Source organism: Pistacia vera, unplaced genomic scaffold (assembly GCF_008641045.1).
Source record: "Pistacia vera cultivar Batoury unplaced genomic scaffold, PisVer_v2 Contig579, whole genome shotgun sequence".
Classification (NCBI taxonomy): Eukaryota; Viridiplantae; Streptophyta; class Magnoliopsida; order Sapindales; family Anacardiaceae; genus Pistacia; species Pistacia vera.
Window position 1 is genome coordinate 202,253 of NW_022196422.1, and position 27,721 is coordinate 229,973.

The 27,721-nt window shown below is 35.1% G+C and overlaps 3 protein-coding genes across 3 annotated transcripts; 1 reads left to right on the plus strand and 2 right to left on the minus strand.

Moving 5' to 3' along the window:
* Positions 1-8,908: 8,908 nt before the first annotated feature.
* On the minus strand, positions 8,909-10,826 carry LOC116109379 (probable cysteine desulfurase). The gene is made up of 4 exons (XM_031395604.1): positions 10,564-10,826; positions 9,723-10,224; positions 9,460-9,636; positions 8,909-9,032 (listed from the first exon to the last, which is right to left on the minus strand). The coding sequence occupies exons 1-4, from the start codon at positions 10,751-10,753 to the stop codon at positions 9,008-9,010; spliced, it is 894 nt and encodes a 297-aa protein (XP_031251464.1). The 5' UTR covers positions 10,754-10,826; the 3' UTR covers positions 8,909-9,007.
* A 6,426-nt stretch (positions 10,827-17,252) lies between these two features.
* LOC116109387 (transcription termination factor MTERF5, chloroplastic-like) lies at positions 17,253-20,145 on the minus strand. Its single transcript, XM_031395608.1, has 3 exons — positions 19,971-20,145; positions 18,916-19,071; positions 17,253-18,812 (listed from the first exon to the last, which is right to left on the minus strand). Exons 1-3 carry the CDS (start codon positions 20,143-20,145, stop codon positions 17,539-17,541), a joined length of 1,605 nt encoding a protein of 534 aa, XP_031251468.1. The 3' UTR covers positions 17,253-17,538.
* Positions 20,146-21,826: 1,681 nt separating this feature from the next.
* LOC116109388 (phosphatidylinositol N-acetylglucosaminyltransferase subunit P-like) lies at positions 21,827-22,867 on the plus strand. The gene is made up of 4 exons (XM_031395610.1): positions 21,827-21,863; positions 22,172-22,244; positions 22,443-22,558; positions 22,743-22,867. The coding sequence occupies exons 1-4, from the start codon at positions 21,827-21,829 to the stop codon at positions 22,865-22,867; spliced, it is 351 nt and encodes a 116-aa protein (XP_031251470.1).
* Positions 22,868-27,721: the final 4,854 nt, after the last annotated feature.

Genomic DNA, 27,721 nt, shown 5'->3' on the forward strand with positions numbered 1-27,721 from the left:
AAGGGAAGTAACCTACATCATTGGAATAAAGATCTATCGTGATAAATCGCGTAGGTTGCTTGACCTAAGTCAGAGTGCATATATTGACAAAGTACTGAAAAGATTCAGTATGGAAGAATCCAAGAAGGGATTTCTTCTGATGTCACATGGTGTTTATCTCTCTAAGGAATTGTGTTCTAGAACACAAGATGAGAGAGATAAGATGAAAAGGATCTCATATGCATCAGCAATTGGATCCATCATGTATGTCATGCTATGTACTCGGATTGATGTCTCATGTGTTTTGAGCACTTGTAGTAGATATCAATCGGATCCAGGTAAGCGTCATTGGATGGCTGTCAAGAATATTCTTAAGTACCTGAAGAGGACTATGGATATGTTCTTGGTTTATAGGGGGAAAGATGACTTCACCATAAAAGGATACAGTGATGCTAGTTTCCAAACGGACAAAGATGATTATCGATCGCAATTAGGGATTGAATATTTTGTTTTAATATAGCTGCAGTGAGCTATAAGAGCTCAAATCGATGTGCTGCAGTGAATTCTATAATTGACGCTAAGCATGTTGCATTGTTTAATGCAGCCGTGTAGGCGGTTTGGATTAAGAAGTTCATTACTGAACTTGATGTGGTTCCAAGCATTGCTGATCCAGTATGGTTCTACTGCAATAACAATGGAGTCATAGTTGTGGCTGAGGAATCACAGTCTCACCAGTAATTCAAGCAAATAGTTAGTTGATTCAATCTGATCTAAGAGATCGATCAAAAAGGGAATATGCAGATTTGCAGAATACCTACTAACCCATTATTGAAGTTTCTATTATAGCAGAAGCATGATGGGCACTTGGGTCATTCAATGTTGAGTGCATGAATGATTGGCTATAGTGCAAGTAGGAGATTGTTTAAGTATGTGCCCTAGACCCAATCAATTATTGTAGAATTGAATCTTTGTAATAGTGTTCATTGATCAATAAAAGGCATTTTATTCTATATCGCGTAAATAATCATTGTATGTATTGATATATGTCCTTAGAATGGTAGAACCGTGACAAGGGTATCAAGTGTTTCAAATCTTGATAGTGAGAACCCTATGAGCACATATGGTGGCCATTCTAGAAACGCCTGTAGTCTTAGTATTGTTATGAAGAAAGGGCACAGACAATATAGTAAGGCTATCATAGTGTTGAACGATCCTGTCAAAAGGCAGTGACTGATCTCACTTGTCAAGGTTGTTTGGTGACAACCTGGTACAACACATAGGTGCTTACTGTAGACAAGTTCACTGGACTGACCCACTAGAGGATTCTATATGGATGGTAACCCCAGTGTCTATGGAATAAATTCTCTAACGAATGGTGGTGCGTGTGATTCTTAGACTTGAGATCACCGAAGTGCCTTATGCACCGATTGATGCAGTTTGACACTAGCCCAATGCAGTTCTATTCAGAGTTGTCAATACAGTAGTGATTTGCTGCATCAAGGAGTGTATCAAGACTATGGTAGATCGACAAAGGATTCATCACTCCCGGATACGAGAGGAGTTATCTCACAGCGTAATTCAGTAAATGGCAATAACACTAAAATTGTGGTCACAGTGGGATTGAGTTGTTGCTCTATCCAATTTATAATTCAAGTCATTGGACAGTAACTGAATACATAATATCAAGAGTAACCGAGGTTGACACTATTTCTATGCCTCGGTCTCGTCGAGATAACGAATGATGAAAGGATTGGATTGTACGGTAACCATATCATTGACAGGTAGCTGCTTCGCTGAATCTGAATCTATCGGGTGGCCATGATGCCTTGCTAGGGCCCAATCTTGGTCTGTATGTAGTGAGACGATTAATTGGTGTTAATCGCGATACTACACACTGCCGGTATGATAAGGAACCTACAGGTCACACACATAGAAAATAATTTAAGAACCAGTTTGTAAGAAGGGTATTTTCGTCTTTTTAGGCGAAATGGTATTTTGGTAATTTAACAGTACAATTAAATTTGCTGAGGTTGTAGCCTTTGTTTAATTTGTTAATAAAATTAAATAAGTGAAATTATATTTAAATATGTGTTCGCATATATTTCAATGAATTATTATTATTGTTAAATGTTAATATATGAAATATATATATTAATTGAAATAACAATAATAATTAAAATTAAAATATCTTAAAGGGCTTGTTTGGATACAAGGGGTGTTTGGGTTGGAGCCCAAGCCTATTCCATGATGGAATAGGGCAAATTGTGCACTATATAAGTGCAACACTTTGTGAGAAATAATTAATTCTTTCTTTCAATCATTTAGACTAAAAGTTCCAGCCCCTTTCTTCTCTCTCACGCCAGTTTGCATTTTTGCTTGAAATCAAATTTCATTTTATTTTCTTCTTGGTTCTTAAAGGCTAAAGAGGATCTAGCAAATCCCTCTTTAGTTCCTTGAGGTTGTCTTCGTGTGGAGTACATTGGTTCGATCCTACACTTGGGTCGGTAGCAAAACCTATTTCGAGACAAATTGGAGGAGCCTCCAAATGTGGGTATGGTTTCTTAAATGTTAAACTAATTTTTCTGCAGTTTCTATTAAAACGTATAAGCTGTAATTTTTGTGCCCTGATCTTGGTTCTAAGGAACGATCTATAAGGTTTAAAATTTTTGTTTCCGCTGCTATGTACAATCGTTTTACTAACACTATGGCCTCGAGGCTGATCCCTGTCCATATATACAGAAATATGATCAAGCGAATGCAGAATAGGGGAGTCTTGGTTTCTTTCAGGAAGACTATAAGCTTCTCTCGGATGTTAGGGCTGAGTTGGGCTCCTACTTGGGTCTTTCTATCTGGGTGACAAGATGTTTTGGACTTCATCAACTCCTCCATAACTGGTTGGTCTAGCTTAGCTCCTATATCTGAGTGGGACGATAGTTGCTACATAGTCCCTCGCTTGGTCTTAAAGGCATCTTGATAGCAGTCCCTAAAACCTTTACTGTCTCTACGGATTCTTTAATTCTCCACTTAGTAGGAAATCGAACAGTCTGTAGAAGGTTGAAGGGATGGATCGCATGCCATGGATCCACGACTGACAAGAATCACATTTAGGGAGATGGGGATCCAGTATCATAAAGGTGGTTTGGAGGTTGACTCCCTGGCGAAGATTGGCAGAGCTATCTCCCATATTGTATTTCTATCCAAACTGAAACGACTAGTAAAGTAGACGATGGATGATGTTTGATAATCTATCTCATTACCTTGAGTGCTTCAAGGAACAAGATGTTCACGAAAGAGCCATGGTCACGAGGATGTTGGCTATTTGGAAGGTGATGACTAGAGCATTATAGTGGAGATTAGGAGGTCACTGCTTCATTGTCAATAAACTCGATGGTCAGATCGATTGCCTTGTACGAGGGTTGCCTAGAAGATTGGACCTAGGGGTTTGTTGTGGCTCTGGCGTGACATTTGCGGAGAAGTAGCTTACACCGCTTACTTTGATTTGCCTGAGATGACATTGCAAACCCGTCTACGAGGTGCTGCTGGTGGAGGTGTAATCTAGCGATCCTTGTTTGCCAAGGTGTTTTTCCTTTGTCCGTTAGGAAGTTGCGGGGTAGCCTCTCTTCGTAGCTCTATACCTCGAGACCATGAGCATACAATTGATGGTGACATGGTCGTGGTCCCATGATATTGCACCACTTGGTGGTATCTCGCTTGGCCTCAATGTGTGATAACTTTGTGGGCCATCTCACAACTTTCCCCACTCTCTCACTATAGTCACTACTTTCGCAGGTTCAATTTTTAGGTTGTAGTCAGGCATCTTGTACTAGTGGGTGGGATTTTGTGTCTTTCGTTGTGTCGAGCCGGATGGTGTCCATTAGGCGTGTGTTGCTGGTTAGGGCTCTCCTTGGTTGGTGGTACGGTTCCACAGGGTAGTTTTCTTAGTGTCGTTTGACTTTTGGAACGACGATCTTCGTAGGCAAGTGGTGACACCTTTCACTTCATCCTTTTCCCACCTTATTTCTCCCAAAGCGAGCCAAGCATCATTCATGTAGAGCAGTTGAATTGGTGAGTTCTTTATATAACTCCCTGTCGAGGAGGAGCCCCTTCCTGAAGGCGTTAATGGGTGTCTCTGATTGTAATATGGAATGGAGATTTTTTCCTTGTTGAAGCAACCCATGTAGTCTGCAATGTTTCTCGTAGTGTGATTGTACTCTATAAAGGTCACTAGAGAGCTTATCAAGTCTCTTGCTATGGCGAGACTGCTTGGCGAGGTATCGTGGGGGAGCAAAGGAGTCAATAGAGTGTTGGGTATTTGGTATACCATTGGAGGGCTGGTCCCCTGACGCTAGAGTTGAAGCTCTTGCATGATGCGCGTGGAGATCATGCAGGATGGCGATGGCAAACATCCTTTGTTTGTAGGTGCTATGTCGTCATCAAGGTCGGTGGTCCCGTCGTAGAGGCATCTCTATGGGGCTATGAAATCCATGAAGGGTGAGTTGGCATAGCTTTGGGGTTGGCTTTTCTTAAGAGGTATAGGCATATGGGAATGCATTAGATCATTGCTTCCAGTCAGATAGCCGCTTGGCTAAAGCTTGTTCAAGGGGGTTGCCATGGGGGTGTACAAGCTTGTGTTTTGTAGATGAGGAAACACATGGGTGTTAATATGTATGGCCGAGTGAACGGGAAAGGTTGGGGAGAGTGCCAGCCACCAAATGTGAAGGTTGGTAAGTGTATAGTGGGTACTATTGTAACGGGGTTGTTTAGGTGAGAGCTTTGGCGACCAAAAGGATTATGGGTATGGAGTGGTCTCATTTGGGTCGGCTTAATTGGGAGCATAGTTGTGGTGGAGCCAAATGGAGGTGGGATTGTTTTGTTAGGATTCCATGATCCAGCGTGGTGAATAGCTATCTAGGGTGACCTGGGACTGGGAGACGAGAGGAGGATGCATGTTGGTTCAAAGACCAGTCTAAAGAGTAAAATTGGGTTACCTTATCCTAAAGGCTTGATTCTCCACACAGATGGTCGTGTTTTGTGTTTCAAGAGGTTGTATTGTGGTTGCTCTCTTACACAGGTGTGAGAGCCGCAATTGAGCCTCAACGTCATGAGTGGAGTTTTGGTGTTCCAGTTGTGATGGTTGAATCAGATGAAAAGAGCAAAATAAGGGCGTTTGAGTGAATAGTGTCAAGGTCCCATAGTGGGCACCAAACTATAGACGGTAAAATCTACTATTGATTCAGAAGGGACAGATCTTATGAAAGTAGAGCCACGAAGAACTTGATGGACCTGCACAGAGAAGAGAAGAGAATGTAAAGGCTAAATAAACACCGGTGTAGTGTTTGTCATAGACACTCTGACGGTCAAGTCAACGAGGTTGAGGGTATTTAGTAAGGGCTGACAACGGGAAAGATTACGGAATAATGCGGTGGTTCTCGGGAGCAAGAACTTTGAGAGCTAGGTGCTGTAGGTTATTTCTGAATGAATATTTGAGAGGGTTTGCCTGTGTTTATATAATGAACCCAAAGGGTTAAAATCCTAGGAGGACTCTGAGTCCTACTTGGTAGATGAGTTCCACTTCTTGCCTTTATCGATTCAAGGGTATTAATTCATATAAGATACTGGATCTTGAATGAATTAGGAAGGTGATAGGATTCTTGTTCCTATTTATGGACTACTATGGAGTAATGGGCTGGAATCCAGTTTAGCTTAACTTGTAAGATAGTCCAACTCATAGAATGGACAGTTCATAAGGTGAATCTAAGCATGGGTCCAACCGGAGTTGGGCTGAGGCACTGAGCCATAACGTATTTGTTTCGTTATTGGGCCTCGTCAGGCCCAATACGATTTTGGGTCCATACACGAGTTATAAACGAATAATCGTGTAATAAATAGATTACACAACTCATTATTTAATTAATTGTATCGTTAAATGGATTCACAACTTGAGACCCTTCAACCTAAGCAAAACACGTGTAATAAATAGATTGAGTTTGTCAAGATGAATACAATTAAGATTAAACCTAATCTACTTAAATTGTATCAAATTCATTTTATGTTACTGTATCGTGTCAAAAATTGCAAATCCTAATTTATTATAAGAAGTATTATAATAAAAATGACAATTAAAATAAAAATACTGAGGGAATGTCGAGATTGTTCTAAAAATATGAAGAAAGGAGGTTAGCTGCAGAGCATTTATGAAGAACTTTTATGCCAGAAAGATGCAGAAATGAAGTAATTATAGAACAATCAATGAATGGAGTTATATTGAATACAATGGGATTGAGATGGTGCTATCTTTATGTTTGATTGATATCGAGGAGACAGCGTTAAAGGTCAATTTGTAAATACATCAATAAATCTTCTACAGTAGCATTGTCACAACTGTGAGTGATATTTCAAAGATTTATTATAGATTTGAAATCAACAGTGAACATCTTTAATCAAGATTTTCATGAATTTGAATGAAGAGATTTGATGTTTGGTTGGAGAGAGAATGAATGAAAATTCAGAAAACACAATGAGAGAAAATAACTTCTCCTTCTTCTTTGTCAAAGTATGTTATATATCTCTAAATTTACATGTACCTCAAGGGGTTGGTCAATCAGTCAAAGAAGTTTACTCTTTTTTATTGAGTTCTTGGATTCAAATCTTAAAGTCACCTATCACTTTGTAACTTATCTAATCCTTTAAGCTTGTAGGGTGTTCAATGAACTCGGGTTTTAAGTGTGTATATTACTTGTAGAGTGTTCAATGGACATAGGGTTTGAAGTGGGTATATTGCAAATCTAAAGGGGGGTATTTGACGGTTATTGTAATAGTTGGTGGTAGTTTAGGATTTTCTGAAACCTTTGGGGAATTAGTACATAACAGGTCTATTTTAAATACAAACGTAATTTCTCAAACGTATTAAGTCACTATTTTTTTTTTTTTTTTTTTTTTTTTCTGTGAGACAAGTAAACATTAAAGTTGCTAATTTGACAATTAGAATTAGTTCACAAGTAACTATCATAAACTATGAGCAAAAAACAACTAAGTGTTCAAGTAATTATTTTCCCACAGATTTAATTGATGATAAATATTAAATGATAATGGAGTCACTAAGTAACAAGACGATTTAATTACAATCTTTCAAACTTTATTTAATATTAAACCACATATAAAAAGGTGGAGAATAGTTAAATATGTGCTGATTTTAATGCTAAAAACATGATAATCACTAAAAAATGTGATAATATAATACCTAAGAGAAAGTCAAGAACCACATTGGGTGACCTAATGGTTTAAAAGCAAAATGAGATTTCATTAGTTCTTAAGTTCGAGTCTCCCCAGACACAATAGGAGTACCATTGGGGCTTTTACCGGTCGACAGTTTAGAGTCTAAGACATTAATAGAGATGCGCGGAAACAAACCCGGACACCCCCGGTAATAAAAGAAAAAAGTGATACCTATTGCCAACAAATTTTTAGATTTTTTTTAAAGATACATAGTTTTATCCTTTAAATTTCATATATTTTTACCCTTCACCCCTTATTGATTAAACTTTCCCTGATTCCTTTAAATTAAATGCAATTCCCAATATATACTTTATCTTTTAGTATCCTTAATCATTAAACATTAAATTTGCCCTAAATATAGTTCTATATCCATCACAATTATTTTTAGCGTCTTCTTCAAATTTTAGTAAATTTCAACAAGAAATTTAAATAAACGAAATAATTGAAAATATTTTATGAAATTAATCAAAAACTTTCAACATTAATTAAGATAAAAGTCAAAAAGATATCGACCTTTTTCTATATAATCAATTGAATTAAACAATCTTAACAACATTTAATGTAATTGATTTAGAACATAAAAAATAAAAGAAAACTTACCTAGATCCTGAAGTGCAAGATACTTGGATCAATCTCTCTCGGCAGACTTCTTTCAGGAGGAAACTTGGGAAGAAGACTGGCAACAAGTCTAGCATTCTCCAATAAGAAGTATACTTGAAAATCATTCCCAAATGTTGTGCATCAGCTTTATTATATTGTACCCTTTATCCAAACTTATATTTCCTGAATGGAATTATTGAAGCGGCTTCAAATTAATATTTTGATTGGCTCCTACTGATGAAGTTCTTTAGGGATTATAGCACCAGCTTCCTGTTCTATATTGAAATGGTACAAGCTCAGAAATCTCTGGCCATAAATCGCCAAAAACTCCATGCAGCAAGAATGAACTCGAATCCTCGTTCAACATATAGTACGGGAAGCTAATTCTGTCCCTCCGGTTTGACTGGGTATAGCCCTACAGGTTGAATTTAATCATTAAACCGAACTAGTTTATGAAAATATTTTTGAAAAATTGGGCCTGTTTAGTATAGAATTTAAAGACAATTCAAAAAAAAAAAAAAAAAAAAAAAAAAAAACAAGGGATAAAACAAATCTTATATAAATGTATTTGGTAGAAGTGAGTCAAAATGTTTTTCGAAAACAGTTTTTCAATCCAATCCTAAAATTTTTAACGGTATATAAAACATATTAAGATGCAACTCAAAATTTTGAATTATATTTTAGTTTTTGAAAATTATTTTTAAATCACAAATTAATTGTATGAACAAGTTATAATTTACCTTTTGTATGGCAGAACGAATTTTAAGCGATCGAGTGTCATCGAAATTAAGCAGGCTGTGACCGTAGGGTGCGGCACAGGCGCAGCCTCCGCGAGCTTGGATGCCGAACAAGTCATTGAAGAGTGTTGTTACAAAGGCTCCATTGAGAGGCTTTCCCCTCTCCATTTTGACGTTTCCGAGGGAGGAATTTGTAGTGGAATGTATGAGGAACGATAATATAGCCTGTCTCTTGTTGGTAATGTTTCCTAAAACCTCAATGTTTCGGTTTGGGAGAAGCCTCTCTAGAGCTCTTTCGATGTAGATATCTTCTTGCTTTTCGATCACTTCATAGCCAATGTATTCTTTCACCCAAAAGGCCAATGCAGCTCTGATGGTTTGAATTATTTGAGGAGTTCCACCGTTTTCTCGCTCTTCTATTTCATCCAAATATAATGTGTCCTACAAAAATTGATCATGAAATGTTTTAGTAATACTACTAGAAAACGTGAATACTCCGACGTCGAGAACTACCGTCGGAGTTCTTACACTATGCCCACACGATTGCATGTAGGCGATAAAATGATCAGACCCTGATGCACCGGGGCATGGGTCAAGCTCAAGGCCGGTGTAAGCTCGCGTCAGAGCAAAGATTTGTACACCAACGCGTGGGCTGGCGTCAGGAGTCAGGACACATTGTCTCCGACAATAATACCCTCTCCCGCAACGGAGGTCTGTCTCGACGCACAAGTTTTTTATTTTTTGGATGTCAATTCTGCGTCGAGACAGGCCTTATTTCCAGATGTGTAGGTTAAGTTAAATGTATGAGCATTAGAATAAGCAAAAACAATAAGAGGTACGTACTGCCTCATTGAAGCCATTGACATACTCAACAGTTCCACCTCCACAGGTTGATGGAGGAGAAGATCCAAGCCGGTAAAGAGCCTTGCTCATCAGAAGAATGCCGGGAGATCCCGGACCGCCAAGAAACTTGTGTGGACTCAAGAACACAGCATCATAGCCATCAATCTCCCCTGACCTCATGTCAATCTCCACATAAGGACCACTGCATATCATGATAAAATATATTGAAATTAAGATCTTCTTCGATTCAAGATTTTTTGAATTTTTAAAGATCTCATGACACCTTACCTCGCAGCAAAATCAAAGCATGCAAACCCGCCGTGTTGATGAACAAGTCTAGAAATCGATCTTGTATCAGAATAAATTCCAGTGACATTACTGCAAGCAGAGAAAGAACCCAAAATTGGGCGGCCGGAATCCTTATACAACTCAAGCTGCAGTCTCAGCTCTTCAATATTTATTAAGCCAGTATCGTCAAGACCAATCTCTATTACTTCAGCCAAACTCTGTCGCCATGAAAGGATATTTGAGTGGTGTTCATAAGGCCCTACAAGAACCACCCATCTTTCTTCAGTACTTAGACATTTTATGAGCCTTTCTCTCATGATTGGTGTCACTGCAATCCCCATAACCTCTTGAAGCCTCTTAATGGCAGCTGTTGTGCCTGATCCGCAAAATATTATTGCATCATCTCGCCCGCCGCCTAAGCATCGTTTGATGTAATGGGACGCTTCATGCAGCATTTTCGTCGTCCGGTCGCCCACGAAACTGTCGCCGGTGTGGGTGTTACCTATACACACAAGAGAATTTTCGTAAAATTGTGAAGAAGAGAAATATTTTACGGTGATTGCGCTATTAAAGCTTAGTTTTTTTGACATTTTGAAGTTTGCAGGTAACAGATTTCACAACATTCATCGTATTTAGGGCGTGAAACTACTTAAATATATGAGAATTCTCAAATACGAAGCGTTGACGGTTTTTGTAAACATTCAGAGATAAAGTTTAACGTTTTCAATACGACAAAATTTGAACAGATTTATATTTTTAATGTACGATGACTTAAAATATGGACGTATGCAGGAGAGACGACTAATTAAATATATGCTTATTATGAAAATAATTAACTTACCATAGAAGGGAAGAACATTGTCGATGATATGATCTTCGATATAGTGAAGGCACCGGCCGGAGGCAGTGTGATCTGCATAGGTGAGCCTACGTTTTCCGAAAGGAGAATCGAATTCTACATCGCCTCCAATAATCTGAGAGCGCAGCCAGGACAGTTTCTTCTCCGAAGAGTCGCTTATTGGCACGCCCATCTCTGGAATCCTGAACGATTTAGAGTGATGGCATAGATCATTTTCTGACTGAGAGCTTGTTTTTGTAGAAGAAATGGAGCTTCTACTACTTGTAGCTTTGCCATTTTGATGGCTTATCTTTTGGCCACCAGGAGCCTCTTCTAACATAACAACTTGCTCAGCCTTCATACTTAGAAAAAAAAATGAAATAAAAGAATCGAGAAAACTTGTAAGAATTAATTAATGCTTTGAGATGGACTAATTGGGATTGTTTATATAGAAAGAGAGATTTACAATGGGCAAGAATCAAGGGCAAACATGAAGCTGTTGTTGTTGATATTTTAATTCAGGTAGCTTTAATTCTTTAACTTTGAAGACGTTGATAAGAATGGTGGAATATGACCTGAAAATGAAGACCAAGTGGGAATAAAATACACATTGTGGAGCTTGAATTTATAATCGTTGTTCTTGCATTTGTTGGTTTTGATTTTCTATGTGTTGACTAATTAATTAAGAGTAAATTGAGGTCATATACTATGGCCTCTCAGGAGTCTACTGTATTTTTTTTCTAATGGGCTTTAGTCATTGCCAGCTTTTTGGTTTCTTACTATTTGCGTGTGGTGTTATAAAATAAGAATATAATAGAGAAAGAAATCTGAACCGTTAATTAGTGAAAATACACACGTCATTACATAATTAAACGCAGAGGATCCTAATCTCGTTTGGATCTTTTTGCATCTAATAACTTTCTAGATCTTTAAATTTTTAAATCTTTGGTATTACAAAACATTCAATCCTCTTGGCTGTTGAAGTGTTACTACGGTCTACGAGTTCAAACTCATTACACAAACTAATCCTTATGGATTCTTGTGGTTACCAGGCATGCTTGTCATTCATACCCTTTAGTTTATTTTAATTATATTTAATATTAAATCATCAAATCTTATAATGAGTATACGGGGTTTGCATGAGTTAATTTGCACAAAGAGTTTATATATGTAGAATAATGTTTTAGATCTTAGGCTCTGTTCGGTTATATATATAATTATATATATAGCCAATCTGTTTGCCTTGGAGAATAAGGATCTTATGAGAAATTAATACTGAAATCTATTAACGGTTAAACTTATTATATTTTTAATTCTTTCTAATATTTTTAGGAATAATCTTTGGTAATTGCAAAAATCCATGCCTTTGAAAAGGGTCTGACTTGCCCTTTTGACTAGGCTAATCTTTTACAAAAAGTTTTCATAACCAAACAACGTGGCGGCTGTAATGGGAGTAGAGCTGGCGTGCCAACACAGCCCACCTTAAAAAAAGCATGACACCAGTCACACGACAAGGCACATAATCCTGTGGGCCGTGTCTTGGGCTTTGAAAAGGGCAAGGGACGACACTGTTAGAGGTGGCGGTGGATCGTACCGTATTAAACTAAAATTTTTACGATCGACCGTGTTATGCCGTGCCAGACAACTAAAACTGAAGGCCCACGGCATGGCCCATGGGCTGATGGACTGTGTTGTGTTGTGCCTTCATGGGCCGACATAGGCTTTACTCAAAACATTTAAAATTTTTTATTTTTTTTTAATTTGTGAGTCGTGTCGTGCCGGTCTACATGCTAAATCCTAAGCCAATGGCACAACCCAAGGGCCATGGCATGGCACAAAAATTTGATGTCGTGCCAAAAAAATTGTGGGCTATGCGTACCCACGTGCCAACATGGCCCATTGCCACCTCTAGGCATGGCACGACCTGCTAAAAAAATTTAAAAAAAAAACTAATAGTCGTTACCCCCCTGCAATGGGGGGTATTGACTATTTCACACTTTTTAAATTTTTTTTTATTTTTCTTATAAATACCCCATTATTTCTCTTGTTTTTTCACATCCAATTTCAATCTTCATTCTCTTCTCTCTCATTTTGTATTTGTATTAATTAAAAAAATATATATAATCACCATGAAATATAATAAAAGAATGAGACATTAAAATATTAATTGAATTTCAATACTTTTTATTACTTACAATTATAAATTACAAATACAAACTTAGAAATTAGGATTAAGAATTAAAATTAACAATTACATCTTTATTAGAAATATAAGTATACAAATACAATACAAATATCTCAACTTTGATTTTAGTTTACAAATATTCAAAGAAATTAATGAAATGAAGATATATGATATTTTTTTTAATCAATTATTCACTTTGAATATTTGTAAACTAGAATCAAAGTTGAGATAGTTGTATTGTATTTGTATACTTGTATTTCTAATGGAGATATAATTGTTAGGTTGCGTTCGGTTTCGGGAATGTTGGATTACTAGAAAGTTATATTACCTTAAAGATTACTGGAAATCTTTAGAAAAATGTGTTTGGTTAGTTGAAATAAATTAATAGGTATGTTATATTAATATGTTTGGTTAGAATGAATAAATTGGTTGGTATGTTATTTAAATTACTAAATTGCCTTCTTTTAAATATTAATATAATATTATTTTTATTATTATTTTTCATTAATTCTTTGAACCCCCAACATTTCAAATTTAGCTAAAACAACCCTGCTTATATAAAACTTTAATTTATAACAAAATCACCCCCACCACCCTAAGCCACTGCTTGCCAACACCGTCCGTCATCGAAAGTCACATGGAGTCATCGTGAGTAGCCGAGAGACATTGGGAGGCTCCAATATGGCCGTTTCTGGCCAAAAATGCCATATCATAGTAGATTTTGCCAGAAAGGCCATATCTATTCTGGCCATTTCCGCTCATATCGATGGATCTAGCCTTTTTCGGCCAGATCGATGGCCTTTGATGACCATATCTAAATGAGATATGGCTATTAATGACTATAGATCTAGTCGTTAACGACCATATCTATTCCGGCTAGAATAGATCTAGTCAATAAAGGTCATGGATCTGGTCGGAAATGGCCACCGAAAACAACCATATCTGAGCCTCTCAATGACGGTGGGCTACTCACGGTGATTTCCAGCTTCTTTCGATGACTTTCGATGGCGGCCGATGGTGGTTTGGTTGGCGGCTGGTGGGTGGGAGTGGTGGTTATGATAGGTTGCAATTTGTTTTGAATTCAAGGGTAATTTTGTCCAAANCACGGCATGGCCCATGGGCTGATGGACTGTGTTGTGTTGTGCCTTCATGGGCCGACATAGGCTTTACTCAAAACATTTAAAATTTTTTATTTTTTTTTAATTTGTGAGTCGTGTCGTGCCGGTCTACATGCTAAATCCTAAGCCAATGGCACAACCCAAGGGCCATGGCATGGCAGAAAAATTTGATGTCGTGCCAAAAAAAATTGTGGGCTATGCCTACCCACGTGCCAACATGGCCCATTGCCACCTCTAGGCACGGCACGGCCTACTAAAAAAATTTAAAAAAAAAATTAATAGTCGTTACCCCCCTGCATAGGGGGTATTGAGTATTTCACACTTTTTAAATTTTTTTTTATTTTTCTTATAATACCCCATTATTTCTCTTGTTTTTTCACATCCAATTTCAATCTTCATTCTCTTTTCTCTCTCATTTTGTATTTGTATACTTATATTTCTAATGGAGATATAATTGTTAGGTTGCGTTCGATTTTGGGAATGTTGGATTACTAAAAAGTTATATTACCTTGAAGATTACTGGAAATCTTTAGAAAAATGTGTTTGGTTAGTTGAAATAAATTAATGGGTATGTTATATTAATATGTTTGGTAATGGTTAGAATGAATAAATTGGTTGGTATGTTATTTAAATTACTAAATTGTCTTCTTTTAAATATTAATATAATATTATTTTTATTATTAATTTTTCATTAATTCTTTGAACCCCCAACATTTCAAATTTAGCTAAAACCATGCTTATATAAAACTTTAATTTATAACAAAATCACCCCCACCACCCTAAGCCACTGCTTGCCAACACCATCCGTCGTCGAAAGTCACATGGAGTCGTCGTGAGTAGCCGAGAGACATTGTGAGGCTCCAATATGGCCGTTTCTGGCCAAAAATGCCATATCAGAGTAGATTTTGCCAGAAAGGCCATATCTATTTTGGTCATTTCCGCTCATATCGATGGATCTGGCCTTTTTCGACTAGATCGATGGCCTTTGACGACCATATCTAAGTGAGATATGGCTATTAATTACTATGGATTTGGTCGTTAACGACCATATCTATTCCGGCTAGAATAAATCTAGTCAATAAAGGTTGTGGATCTGGTCAGAAATGGCCACCGAAAACAACCATATCTGAGCCTCTCAATGACGATGGGCTACTCACGGTGATTTTCAGCTTCTTTCGATGACTTTCGATGGCGGCCGATGGTGGTTTGGCTGGCGGTAGGTGGGTGGGAGTGGTGGTTATGATAGGTTGCAATTTGTTTTGAATTCAAGGGTAATTTTGTCCAAAAAGTTAATTAATTGAGATGAAATAGTAAAAGCCAAATTCATGTAAATTAATTTTAAAATAAGAGTATTATTGTTCTAAAATTTTATTAATAAATGATAGAACTGTAATAAAAATAAGGTTACCTTGATAATCATACAATATCTAAGAAAATAGAGGTTATCAGATTACCTCCAATATTACCAATAGTAACTTTGATTGGTATTAGAAAATTACCAGAATTTTATATTACTTAAAAACCAAATGTGATAATCAAGTAATATAAAATGACATAACCTCAGTAATCTTATATAACCTCAACCAAACGCCTCCTTAATATTAATTTTTAATCCTAATTTTTAAGTTTATATTGTAATTTATAATTATAACTTATAAGTAATAAAAAATGTTGAAATTCAATTAATATTTCAATGTCTCATTATTTTATTATATTTTATAGTGATTATATTTTTTTTAATTAATACAAATACAAAATGTCATTAAATATAACATACAAAATATTTTTATAATAATTATTAATAATAAATGAAAGTTATTTTAATTTATGAATATTAAATATAAAATATTAAAAAATTGTAGCCGGCCCATAAAGCATGCAAGCCGGCCCGTGTGCTAGGCCCATGACATGACACGTACAACAAGCAGTGACGTGGGCTTTCAGAGTGGCAGATCACAAAAAGATATGGCACGATTTTGAAAACTTAACATACACGGTCTCACGAGAGATAGACTTTGAATTTTAGGTACAACATGACCACACCAGGAGAAATGGGATTGTGTTGAGATCATTAATATAGGGGAACGACTGTTCCACCAAGCTTGACGAAACAAACTTCTCACTATCAAACTTTCAAAATGACACTTTTCCACCATTGGTTAAGTTCTGTTATTTTTCTGTTAATATTTTACTGAAAATATAAAATAACTTAAATATTTTACTTTATAAATTTTTTATTATTTTTTTATTAGCCAAAAGTCAATATTAAAATTCAAAAAAAGAAAAATAGTTAATCCCACCTAAAAAGTTAGGATAATAGTATAAAAGTTTTAAAGTTAAGTAATCAATATTTATTTAATGTTTTTATTTTTTTTTTTTTTCATTTTACTAATAACATAAAAATCAATATTCTAATTAATAAATAAACAAAAAAAAAATGTATCTTTATAATAAATTAATAAATAATCGAATAAAGACTTTAAATTATAATTTTAATTATAATAAAAATAATTAAGAAATAAAATTTTAAGAGTATATTTATCTTTAATCACAATATTAACAGAAAAATATTATCAAAACCTAACGAAAAGTGAAAAGTGTATTTTAAAACTTGATGGGTGAAAAGTATCGTTTCATCAAATTTGGTGGAAAATGTCGTTATCCTAATTATATATTCAAATGTTGTTTATAGAAAAGATAGAATGAGGAAAGAAATGATTGCCAGATTCGATTATATAATAATCATTAATTGTCAATTAGTTATTCGTGTAGTGACACATGATATGTTTATAATATTTGTTAAAAAAAAACCAATAATATTACAAGTTTTAAAAGGTTTTCAAATTTCTCGTCTTTGTGAATCTTTGTGGGGATGAAATATAAACAATTTGGTGATTGGTAAATGATACGACAATATTAAATACAAAAAATTGAAGCATCTAACCCCAATTTAATGGATGAGGACCAAAATACACTTTTTAACACAAGGGGGTAAGTAGAAGTATTTATTATATGTCTCGATTATACATCACGATGAAATCAATTTTGTTTTTAGAGATATATATCATCAAAATGTGTTGCGTTGATTAGATTTACAAAAAACAAAAAAAATGAAATGAGGTTTTTTTTTTTTCATTCATTTTTTTTTAATAAAATGCGATTATTCTGTATTTTTTTGGTAAATATACCTCCTTTCCATTCTGTAGAGAAAGGAAAATTGCTTTACATACTTATACTAAACAATAAACAATATGTATAACAGTATAAGTCCTCCAATATAATTTTTTTTTTTCTAAATAAAAATTAAGTTATTAAATCATTCCAATTCCTATCTAAGTATGATTTTATCTCGAAAGCCCTCTTACATTTGGAATGCGAAATAGGGTTTTTCAAATTATATATAGAAAAGTTAATGACAAAATTATACCATTTTGCTTAGGTATAAAACCCTTACATTTCAAAGAAAAAAGGGATCAAGGGTTCTTTCGCAAACCCTTACAATTTTATACAATCTAAGACTTTTTTGGCATTAGATAAATTGTCCATTAACAATTGTACCACTAGAAAGTTCTGCATCAAATATCTTAACTTGATAGTTTCTCAGATGTCAGTTTGGTGATGTGGTAAGACCGTCGAGTTTAAGAGAGGATATGGTGAGCCTGTCTTATGTGAGTTTTACTCATGCCGAGGAGTCGTGGTGGTAACCATTTTCAGTATTTTCATCTTCAAAACTTTCTCAAAATCACAGTCTGATACACATAGCATCTTGGACAACGGCATTTTGACTCCTGACTCCTTTACAAGCACATATCTTGGCCTTATTCTCTGCTCCAAACTGTAACCAAAATATGTAGGGAACTTAACCAGCTCAGATTTTTCGTATCCCATGGTCAAAAAGAACTCCCATTTTGGTATCAAGTTCTCTGTCAAGCTAAGAGTATATAGAGGCGCATATCTCAAAATTATGATCCGAACTTCTTCCATGCTATACCCCTTTGCCAAGAAGAACTCGGTCACAGGCTTCAGATTGCCTTCAATACTATGACCAAGAGTCCCTGGTGATTTTTTAAGAAGCATGGAGATGTCAACCCCTAATGAACGAAAGTACTCAACTGTTGGTCGTAGATTCTCCTCCACGCTGCAACTAACGATAGTTGGCCATCGAGTTAAGATTTTACCTATACTCTCGGATGAGAGGCCCAACTCGTAGAGGAAATCAACGATTGCCTGAACCTTCTGCCTGCTATAAGTGAGGAGTCCTGGGAAGCGGTATATAACTTTCGCCCATTGGTCCTTGTCCACACCCATATCTTCTAAGTATAACATCATGGGTATTATTTTACCAGATATACTAAGTCTGCATAAATTAGGCACTTGGACAAGAATTTTTTTAGGAATGTCTGATTTAGATACCCCAAGATCAAGAAGAAACTCAATTAGTGGTTTGATTTTCCCCTCCAGGCTGCAGTAGGCAAAATTCGGATATCTGAATGTAATTGCCTTAATCTGCTCAAAATCCATGCCAAGCTCTAAGAGGTAGAGGAATTGAGGGCATAAATCACCAACGGTGCCAACCTCAATCATTCGAGAGACAGCTTTTGGCTTCTTAGAGTCAAGAGCATAACCAGATTGAGAAACTGATGTGGCTGGCTTTTCTTCACTAGGTCCATTAGAGAACACCTTTGGATTGTTGGACTCAAGGGGAGCAGAAAAGGATTGAGAAACTGACACAGCTGCCTTTTCTTTGAGAGGTGCATTAAAGGCCCCTTTTGGCTTGTCAGAGTCAGGGGTGGAATGGTGTTGAGAGACTGACGCAGCTGGCTTGTCTTTGACAGGTGTATTAGGAAAGTTCTCCACTAAATTTGCGACATTGTTTCCATGCTCTACAAGAAGAGATTCAATATAAGGAATAAGAGTGTCCCTGATCTCAAGAGTTGTGAGCTCTCTTCCTGTATGGCAAGCAAATTTTGATTAGTGGGAAAAATAAGAATTTGAAACAGAAGCACTTAGAAAACAGTAGCCAAAAATAACCAGTACATATTGCAATCGAACCTACAAGATACCGAGATTTATGAACAGAATGAAGCCTTGAGACAAGGTGATCGATGAGAAGATCTGATTTAGTGATGGTTTTTGCAGCAACTACCTTGCTCAGACCTTGTTTCTTCAAGAACAAGGATAACACAGATTTGGCTTCTTCTTTTTCAGCTGCTAACAGGGTTGGTCGATCTCTACCAGGTTAGACGACACGTACTATTCTTTGAACGATCCATTTCCAAATAAAAGCTGCTTTTTATATCACACATGTGTTATACTAAAGGTACAAGAACACGTAATATGGATTGGACGTTTGCGTTTATATGATGTTATAGTACTAGAAGAACGTCATGCTACCAAGCTTTTTGCTTGGCACCGATTAGTTTTCAGGAAAAGTAAGTTGAGTCTACAAAGTTAAAAGCGTCATGCTCAAGCTAAGAAAAATAACACCGAAGTACATCTCGGTCATTAAAGAAAAAAGGGTGATTTCACCATATATAGCACAGAATAAGCAATTTCCCTTCTATGACCAAAACTTAAGCAAGAGGTTACATGAAGCTTCTTTGTAGGTCTAATTTACCATTCCAATCCTAAAGATTGTATGATTCCCTTGTCTCTTTGCTTTTTCCTCTATATACATAAATGGGGGCCCCACAACTTAGTTGGAAATTTTAACATAGTACGACCCATGTTTTTCATTCACAACCCAAAAACATAAATCAAAAAAACAACAGAAACAAAGGATTTCTGCTTGTTTTGTAACATAATTTCAACGTAAGGACAAAACGGACAGTTTAAAGGGAAAAAAAACTCTACCTCGGATCACAGAGTGCCTCTAAAGAGAGGATGAAAAAATCAGTACAACGGCTTGCCACAGGGCTTCATTTCCTCTTCAAGAGGACACCGAACTTTTATCAAACAAGACCAGGTGTACCAAATACAACTTATTTGACTATTCCAATGAGAATCCCATTTACCTCTGTTAATTCGAAACAGAACGACAAATATATTGAATATCTGGGAGTAGATCAATTAAGAGCATTCAATGAGCATCCTTTATTTCTAGAAACCTGGGGGAATATCAACCATATTTAAACTCCACCAACTATTCCCACACCACTCAAACATATCTATAACAGAATAGATATCACCAGCGACACCAATCATCACAACTGTAACCTGAATAATCGCTTTAACTGTGCAAAATTCACCAAATTGTACAAGATCAAATAAATTTGTACACATCTATCATTCAGTACACCATTGCATGCTCATAAACCGTACGTTTATCAACTTCTCACATTGCTAAATAGTAGTATCACTCTCAACCCATTAAAAGTCATCTTACATTCTTAGTCAGAAAATAATTTGAAAAAACACGACACCAATATAAAATTTTCCTTCCAGTTAAATTCAGAGGAAGAAAAATAAATAACTCTTTGATCAAGAGATGTCCTGAAAATTTACAGAAAAAACAAGCCACAGTATACAGATAGCAGTACCAATTAAGTTAACGAAAGGGAACTGAAAATATTTAGCTCAACTCAAACTCAAGTCATTTGCATATTATAGTTATTTAATTATTTTTTTTTCAAGTTGAAGATGAAATAAAGAATTGCATATCTTACCACTTGACAATATGATCTAATGCTTCAGCGCGAAGCCCCTTCACTTCACTCTTTCCCAGTTTCTTCTTACTGGTGGGTATTAAAATTGTTTGGTGTTAAGATTATATTTTATCCGGTTGTCGAAGTTACTGAGGGGACTTATGTATTTTACTTAATTTGGTATGACTATCGAATGAAAATCTACAACACCGCTTATAGTTATAAATCTATCTGTGACCTCCTTTGAAGATTATTTAGATGGGCCGAAACGACATCTTTCCATTCCACCACGAAGTTTTGCCCTAAGAAACCTTTCGTACCAAAACGTTTGCCCTAAATTTTCCCATTTTCGATCAATACTTATCGCATTATAATTATCTTGAATTTTGAATCCGGGCCCGCACAACTCTGCGCTTCCACTCTTTAATTTTAGACCCTCATCGTTCTTCATTAAAAACGCGCGTAAAGGAAGCCTTTTCCTGTTCTTTAAATCTTGTTCGTTATTGTTTGCTATTTTTTCATCTTGCCAGTTGGTTTGCTGAGAAATAAACCCATTTTTTACTAAGCAATATTTGTTGATCCTCCATTGGCGGTCTCTCTTGTGGTCTTCATTGTTTTTTGGTATCTGCATTAACAATTTTTATCTATTCTAAGCTCAACTACGGGTAACTTATTGTAAAGTATCAGCAAGGGCCCTGTGGTTGAATTATCAATTTTTTCTGGGGGTTTTTTTTTAAGGTTTAATTTTTTGTTTCGTTGTTTGAGATTGTGGTGTTAGTAATTGGTTTGCGATGTGTCTTTTGCTATTTCCCATGGATTTTTAGACTTCCGAGCATTTCCGAAGGGGAAATCGCATGTAATTGAAATTTAATACAAATAATATTAGAGCTTAAGTTGTATATCACACTTAATACTTAGCTAAAGATTTAGTGGAATTAGTATAATATCATGCAAGAGATTCTTCTCAAATAGTTTGGATAAGTAGGCTACTTTGTTTTGCTTTTGCTCATTTGAATTTTCTGTTGTTTTTAATCTCTTACAAGGTAAAATCATTTTACTGAATTAAGAAAAAAAAGTGAATCTTTATATATAAACACTTGAAAAGGCAAAAAGTGACACGTTTTTACTATTCCTTTCGTGGGTATTACTCTTAATACTGAAGTTTTGTATTTTATTTTTTCTGAGGATTAGATTGTTAATCATGTTCCAAGACTTGCTTTTGTTCGAATAGAAGTTGAAGTTTAGGAGGAAGGTGAGGAGGATCAACATGGGTTTAGTCCAGAAGAATATTAAGTTTTCAAAGAGAAGTAGAGAACAACATGTCACGTTTTACTCACGTAGTACAAGCTTATTCTGGTTTGTCCCTAAGCGTCTGAAGTTATGGCTGTTGTTGGTCCAATTACACATCGTTCACTGAGGCGGTCTTTGTATTTCTTTATTTGGATTGTTGTGTTTACTTATGAATCATTTAGTTATGTAGACTTTGCTACTGAAACATTTTAAGGAAATCAAAAAGATCTGAATTTGACTGCTTATGATATATTGAAATGTGAAGAAGATCCTTTACTAGTTATTTCTGATGAGGTTTTATGAAGAAATTCTTATGAGGTTTTATTTGGAGCTCCTTACATTTCTGACACACTTTGATCATTCTTTGTAAACAGTTCTTTTCTTGGTATGGACATATGTTCCTCAACGCTGGTTACATGCACTTGGGATTTTTTACTACCCTAGCAGGTCACTTGAATATTGAATCAAATCATGACATAGATTAAATTTGCAAACTCCCAAATGAATAAACCTTTAAACCTGTCCAGTACATGAACCGAAACTTGTGGAAGTAACTCATTTTCTTCTTGTGAAATCTTCATGGACTTAACTTGTAAGTGTTATTGATATGGTAATATTGACTATATCGGTGATTTTGTTTTTCAGGTATTGGGCGTTGGCAGTGCCAGCTTACACTATGGTGACTATAGTCTTATCATTATCTTTTTACATCGGCCTCAATTTCATGTCGACTACATCAACTTCCTTAAATACAATGTTTGGTAAGTTGTGACCTCTGACCCCGCATCTCTAGCAAGTAGCAATTTATTTTATCACTGCATCTACTTGCTTGTACAGATTTCAAAGTCATGAAGATAGATATAAACATTGTTTCAAACTATTTTAGCCATCGTTCATGACGGAAATAGTACATTTTATGTAATCTTATGCTCTATTAATCTACAGATGAATTCAGCAGAGAACCTTCAAATCCTGTTTCTTTAGCGGAGGGAGGTGAGCAGCCAATTGAACCCATCTCTGATATTGGCATCCACAAAACTAATGTTCTCATGTTTAATAATGGAAAATGACCATTGTAAATGCCTATTTGTTCTGTGAATTTATGAATATGATCTGGTTGGTTATTTAATCGATTTTGAGAACGTTTTGAAAGTAAATATAGAAAAAGAATTAACTTCACAAGCTCATAGCTTCAATACTTTGTGTACATGATCAAATTACAAATACTTGAAAGCATTAATAAAACTAGTACTTTTTGTGTAAATCATGATCAAATACTTGAAAGCATTAATAAAACTAAAGACAAAGTGAAACAGCTAAATCACCAAATTTTGATGGAAAGCTGGAAGTATTTCTCGAGTCATTTTATACAACCATCATTCATGAAATAGGATTCCGGACTAAACCCTTTTCTCATTCTAATGCATAATATTACAATAAGAAGGTAAGAATTTGATCAACTCTTGCAAACTAACTCCGTGTACACGGCGAGGGTCAATGTCAATGCACTTGCACGGTGAATCTCCACCTTCTAGTGAAGTCAAGGAAGCTGCAACGATGGATAAAGTTTCAGTAAAAATATAAGAGATACAAGAGAAATGAGTAGCTGAAAAAGGGCTGGGCAGGCAACGATCGATAAATTGTCATTCCTCCAGCATACAACATTCTGCAGAAGTATATTTCTTCTACTGGTTAAAGTTGAGCATAAAAAATGACATGCCCATCGCTGCAACCACAACCATTTTCCATAAATTCTCTGCTTAGATGTTGTATGGCTCAATATCAGGTTTAAGAATCATCCCTTGCCATTACTATCAGTTGAACCCTCTTCATTTTCTTATTCAGGGTTTTATCAAAGTCGCGGCTTGATGGCGATAAAACCTTTGATAGCGATANCTACAGGTAACTTTATTGTAAAGTATCAAAGCAAGAGGCCCTGTGTTGAATTATCCACATTTTTTTCTGGGTTAGGTTTAATTTTTGTTTCAGTTGTTTGAGATTTGGTGTTAATTAATTTGGTTTGCTATGTTCTTTTGCTATTTCCATGCATGAGATTTTAGACTTCAGAGCATTTCTGAAATTCAATTGTAATTGAAAATTATAATAAAAATAATATTAGAGCTTAAATGTTGTTATTCAGCACTTAATTATTAGCTAAAGATTTAGTGATTTGTAACTAGTATAATATCAATGCAAGAGATTCTTCTAAAATTTTGGATAATTAGGCTACGTTTGTTTATGCTTTTGTCTTTGAATTTTCTGTTTTTTAATCTCTTAAAATGTAAAATCATCTTTACTGAATTAAGAAAAAAAATGAATTTTATATATTACACTTGAAAAGGCAAAAATGTGAACAGTTTTTATACATTTTCTCTGGTATTCTCTTATAATAAGTTTTTATTTTTATTTTTTCTGAGGATTAGATTGTTATCAATTTATAAAGATCTGTTTTTGGTTCCAGGAATAGAAGTTGAAGTTTTAAGAGGAAGGTGATGGAGGATCAACATTCGGTTAATAGTCCAGGAAGAATATTAAGTTTTTCAAAGAGAAGGAGAGCAACCATGTCATTTTTAGCTCATGATGACAAGGCTTATTCTGGGTTTGGTCCTAAGACTTCTGAAGTTTATGGCTTTGTTGGATCCATTACCACAGTCGTCACTGCAGGTCTTTGTAGTTCTTTCTATTGATTGTTGTGTTTACTTATGAATCTTTAGTTATGTTAGACTGTGCTACATGAAAACATTTTAAGGAAATCAAGAACAGTAAAACTCTTGAAAAGATCTGAATTTGACTGCTTATGATATATTGAAATGTGAAGAAGATCCTTTACTAGTTATTTCTGATGAGGTTTTATGAAGAAATTCTTATGAGGTTTTATTTGGATCTCCTTACATTTCTGACACACTTTGATCATTCTTTGTAAACAGTTCTTTTCTTGGTATGGACATATGTTCCTCAACGCTGGTTACNTTTTAAACAATTTATTTTTTAAATTTTTTCTTTTTTTCCTACGTAAACTTTAAATTATTAAATCCTTGTAATTCTTATATAAGTACAGAGATAGGCATTTGACCCGTTTAGGCGGATGCATGTCTCGCTTCAAACAAGCCGGGGAATCTCCGAAAGAGTCGGGGATCGGGACTGGGCCAGGGCTAAAATAATTCCTCGACCCTAGGGACAGAGTTTGGCTTCACCCCACCCTATATATATATATATATATATATATTGCATGAACAAAACATAATATCATATCATTTAAAAAATTTAATATATCAATATTCAATGAATCTTGTTAATCTTATATTAATTTGAATAGTTAAAAATTAATTAATGAAGTAAACTAAATTAATTAATTAGAAGAAGGAAGAGGAACTTTACTTGGTTTCATTAAATTATTATCACACTCTATTTAAAAAAAAAAAAAAATTCACCTTATTTTTAATGATGTGCTTTCCTTGCAAATTGTAATGACGATGAATTCATGCTTTTTGGTATTAGATTTGAAATGTGTTATTTCTATACTATTGATGATGAAATAATTTTATTATTATTATTATCATATTGCATTAAAATAACATAATATCATTTCATAAAAAAAATTAATATAAGATATTTTCTATGCAATCTTATCAATATTCAATAAATCTTGCTAATTTTATATTAATTTAAATGGTTGAAAATTAATCAAACTAAACAAATTAATTGGAAGAAATAAGATGATCTTTATACAATAATAAATTAAAATCGTTGTAAATTAAAATAACCAATTAAATAGAAGAAGGAAGAGAAACTTTATGTGTATTATAAAGATGGAAAGACATAATAAATTGTATCACATAAGTCTAATATCTAATTGTAGACTATAATATTTTCTAAATTCTAATATCTAATTTTACTACATATCTAACAAGTTACTAATGTTATATCTAACCAGTTTTATTACATATTATAATTGATCATAGATTATATCTAACAAGTCTTACTACATATTATAATTAATTTGTGACATTTCATTTAAATAATATTCGTAATTAATTTTCCCAGTAATTACGCTTGAAGTTTCCTATTCATTTTCTTTTCTAAAAAAATCACATTTGTCAAGAAATTACCACTTTAATAATTATTATTTTCACACTATTAATTGATCAAATGTGATTATAATTGTGGGAATATTGAGTGAAATCATATATAAATGGGTAATAATAGATGTTTTTGTATTCAAATAAAAGCTAAATATTCAAATAAAAACCCTTGTATTTCTAAAAATTGGATACAAATGTCAATGTAGTTTTAAAAAATAGAAAGCCTAAAGCTTTAAAGCCTATTAAAATCCTAACCCAGCCCATGGTCAATAATCCTAAAGCTCATCAAAGCCCTAACCTACCCTACAGTCAAGAATCCTAAAGCCCATCACAACCGTCGACCCCACAAAGACCCAATTGACGCCGACGAGATTGGGGGTCAACCCAATCCCTGCAGGCCAGGCCTAGATCCCCCTTCATCCTCGACCCCGAGGACTGGTCGGGCCTGGGGAATCCCCTAGGGGTTAGGGACGGAGTTGAGGAATGGGATCCCCGGCCCATGCCCATCCCTAGGATTGAGTAACTTTATCAACTGTTTGGTGGTAATATTCTATTTTATTTCTAAGGTTGACATTGAAATGATCTAAATTCTGAAAGACTCTATTGTGTCTTATTCTATTTTTGGATGATTTTGGTAGTTATAAAAATATCTAAGACCTCCTTTTAAGATAAGGGTGAATGGGTATGGGTACTTGGCCCAAATCTTGAGAACCAAAACTGAACCCGCACAATACTAATTCCTGGAATTTAGGAACCGGAACCAAAACCAGTATTATGTGGTTCCTAAATCCTTGGAATCGCACCTGACACTGTTCACAAAAATAAAAATACACCCCTTTTGTTCACAGAAAATTACAAGTAGACCCTACACGGTTTACAAAAAGTACAAACATACCTTGTATTGTTCACAAAAATTACAAAATATAAATATACCATGTACTGCCCAAATTAAAATTACATAATATTTTAAATAACAAGAGATTGTCTAACTAAGATTCAAAGTTGATAGTATAACATAAATTCGGATCGCACAAACATACATTGCAATAATATTTTGCCCAAACACACCACCAAACTTCAATTCTTTCTCAACACAATCACTGCAACATACAACAATCATCAATCAAGAAAAATCATATCAAAAAAGCAATCAAACAATCAAGTCTTCTCTTAGCCAACTCGGCTTCTCAATTTGGCCGGCAAATGAAGCTACTTGGTCGGACAGGTCAAGCCGACATGTGGCTCTTACGTTGCGTCTTTGATCAATGCAAGGGCCTCAAGTGCCAGCTAGATCTGACCAGCAGCAGCCATTGCCAGAGAGAGGAAAGATAAGAAGAGAAGAAAAGGAAAGGAAAGAGAGAAAAAGGAAGAAAAGAAAGGAGAAGGGGAAGTGAAGAAAGAAAAAAGTTTGTTACATTATTTCTAGGAGAATTCCACCCAAGGTTTGGCAAAACGACATTTTCCCACCCATTAAGTTTCAAAATGATACTTTCTCACCCATCGTTAAGATTTATTAATGAAATATGTTATTTGACAAGAATAAAATTATAAAAATACTATAATACCCTTATTATTTGAGTTTATAATTTTATAAAATTTGCTATAATTAAAAAATATTGTAAATCTTTTTTCTTTTAAAAACCCAATTCACTATCATCTTTATGCAAGAGCATCTCTCTCACCCACCGCCTAACCGACTCCATCGCTCCCTCTTGTTCATGGCAAGCCAGCAACAGTGTCACCAACCGTGTCATATTTGTTTTAGCGCCACTCCCTCTTGCCCAAAAAATTTTTCTTTGTCAAATCAAAGGGCCTCGGGTGGCAACCTCCCTCTCTCCTCTA

Bases quoted from the DNA above. Each gene is read 5' to 3' on its own strand.
- LOC116109388 (XM_031395610.1), top strand. From the start codon at position 21,827: ATGTCACGTTTTACTCACGTAGTACAAGCTTATTCTG. The intron at 22,245-22,442 runs GTCACTTGAATA...TTTGTTTTTCAG, and splicing joins ATTTTTTACTACCCTAGCAG to GTATTGGGCGTTGGCAGTGC. The intron at 22,559-22,742 runs GTAAGTTGTGAC...ATTAATCTACAG, and splicing joins TTCCTTAAATACAATGTTTG to ATGAATTCAGCAGAGAACCT.
- LOC116109387 (XM_031395608.1), bottom strand. From the start codon at position 20,145: ATGTGTACAAATTTATTTGATCTTGTACAATTTGGTGAATTTTGCACA. The intron at 19,072-19,970 runs GTTTCTAGAAAT...CCCTGTTAGCAG, and splicing joins TATGGTTGATATTCCCCCAG to CTGAAAAAGAAGAAGCCAAA. The intron at 18,813-18,915 runs GTTCGATTGCAA...CTTGCCATACAG, and splicing joins TAAATCTCGGTATCTTGTAG to GAAGAGAGCTCACAACTCTT.
- LOC116109379 (XM_031395604.1), bottom strand. From the start codon at position 10,753: ATGGGCGTGCCAATAAGCGACTCTTCGGAGAAGAAACTGTCCTGGCTG. The intron at 9,637-9,722 runs GTAAGGTGTCAT...CATGATATGCAG, and splicing joins TGCTTTGATTTTGCTGCGAG to TGGTCCTTATGTGGAGATTG. The intron at 9,033-9,459 runs GTATGTCAATGG...CAATTTTTGTAG, and splicing joins TGTGGAGGTGGAACTGTTGA to GACACATTATATTTGGATGA.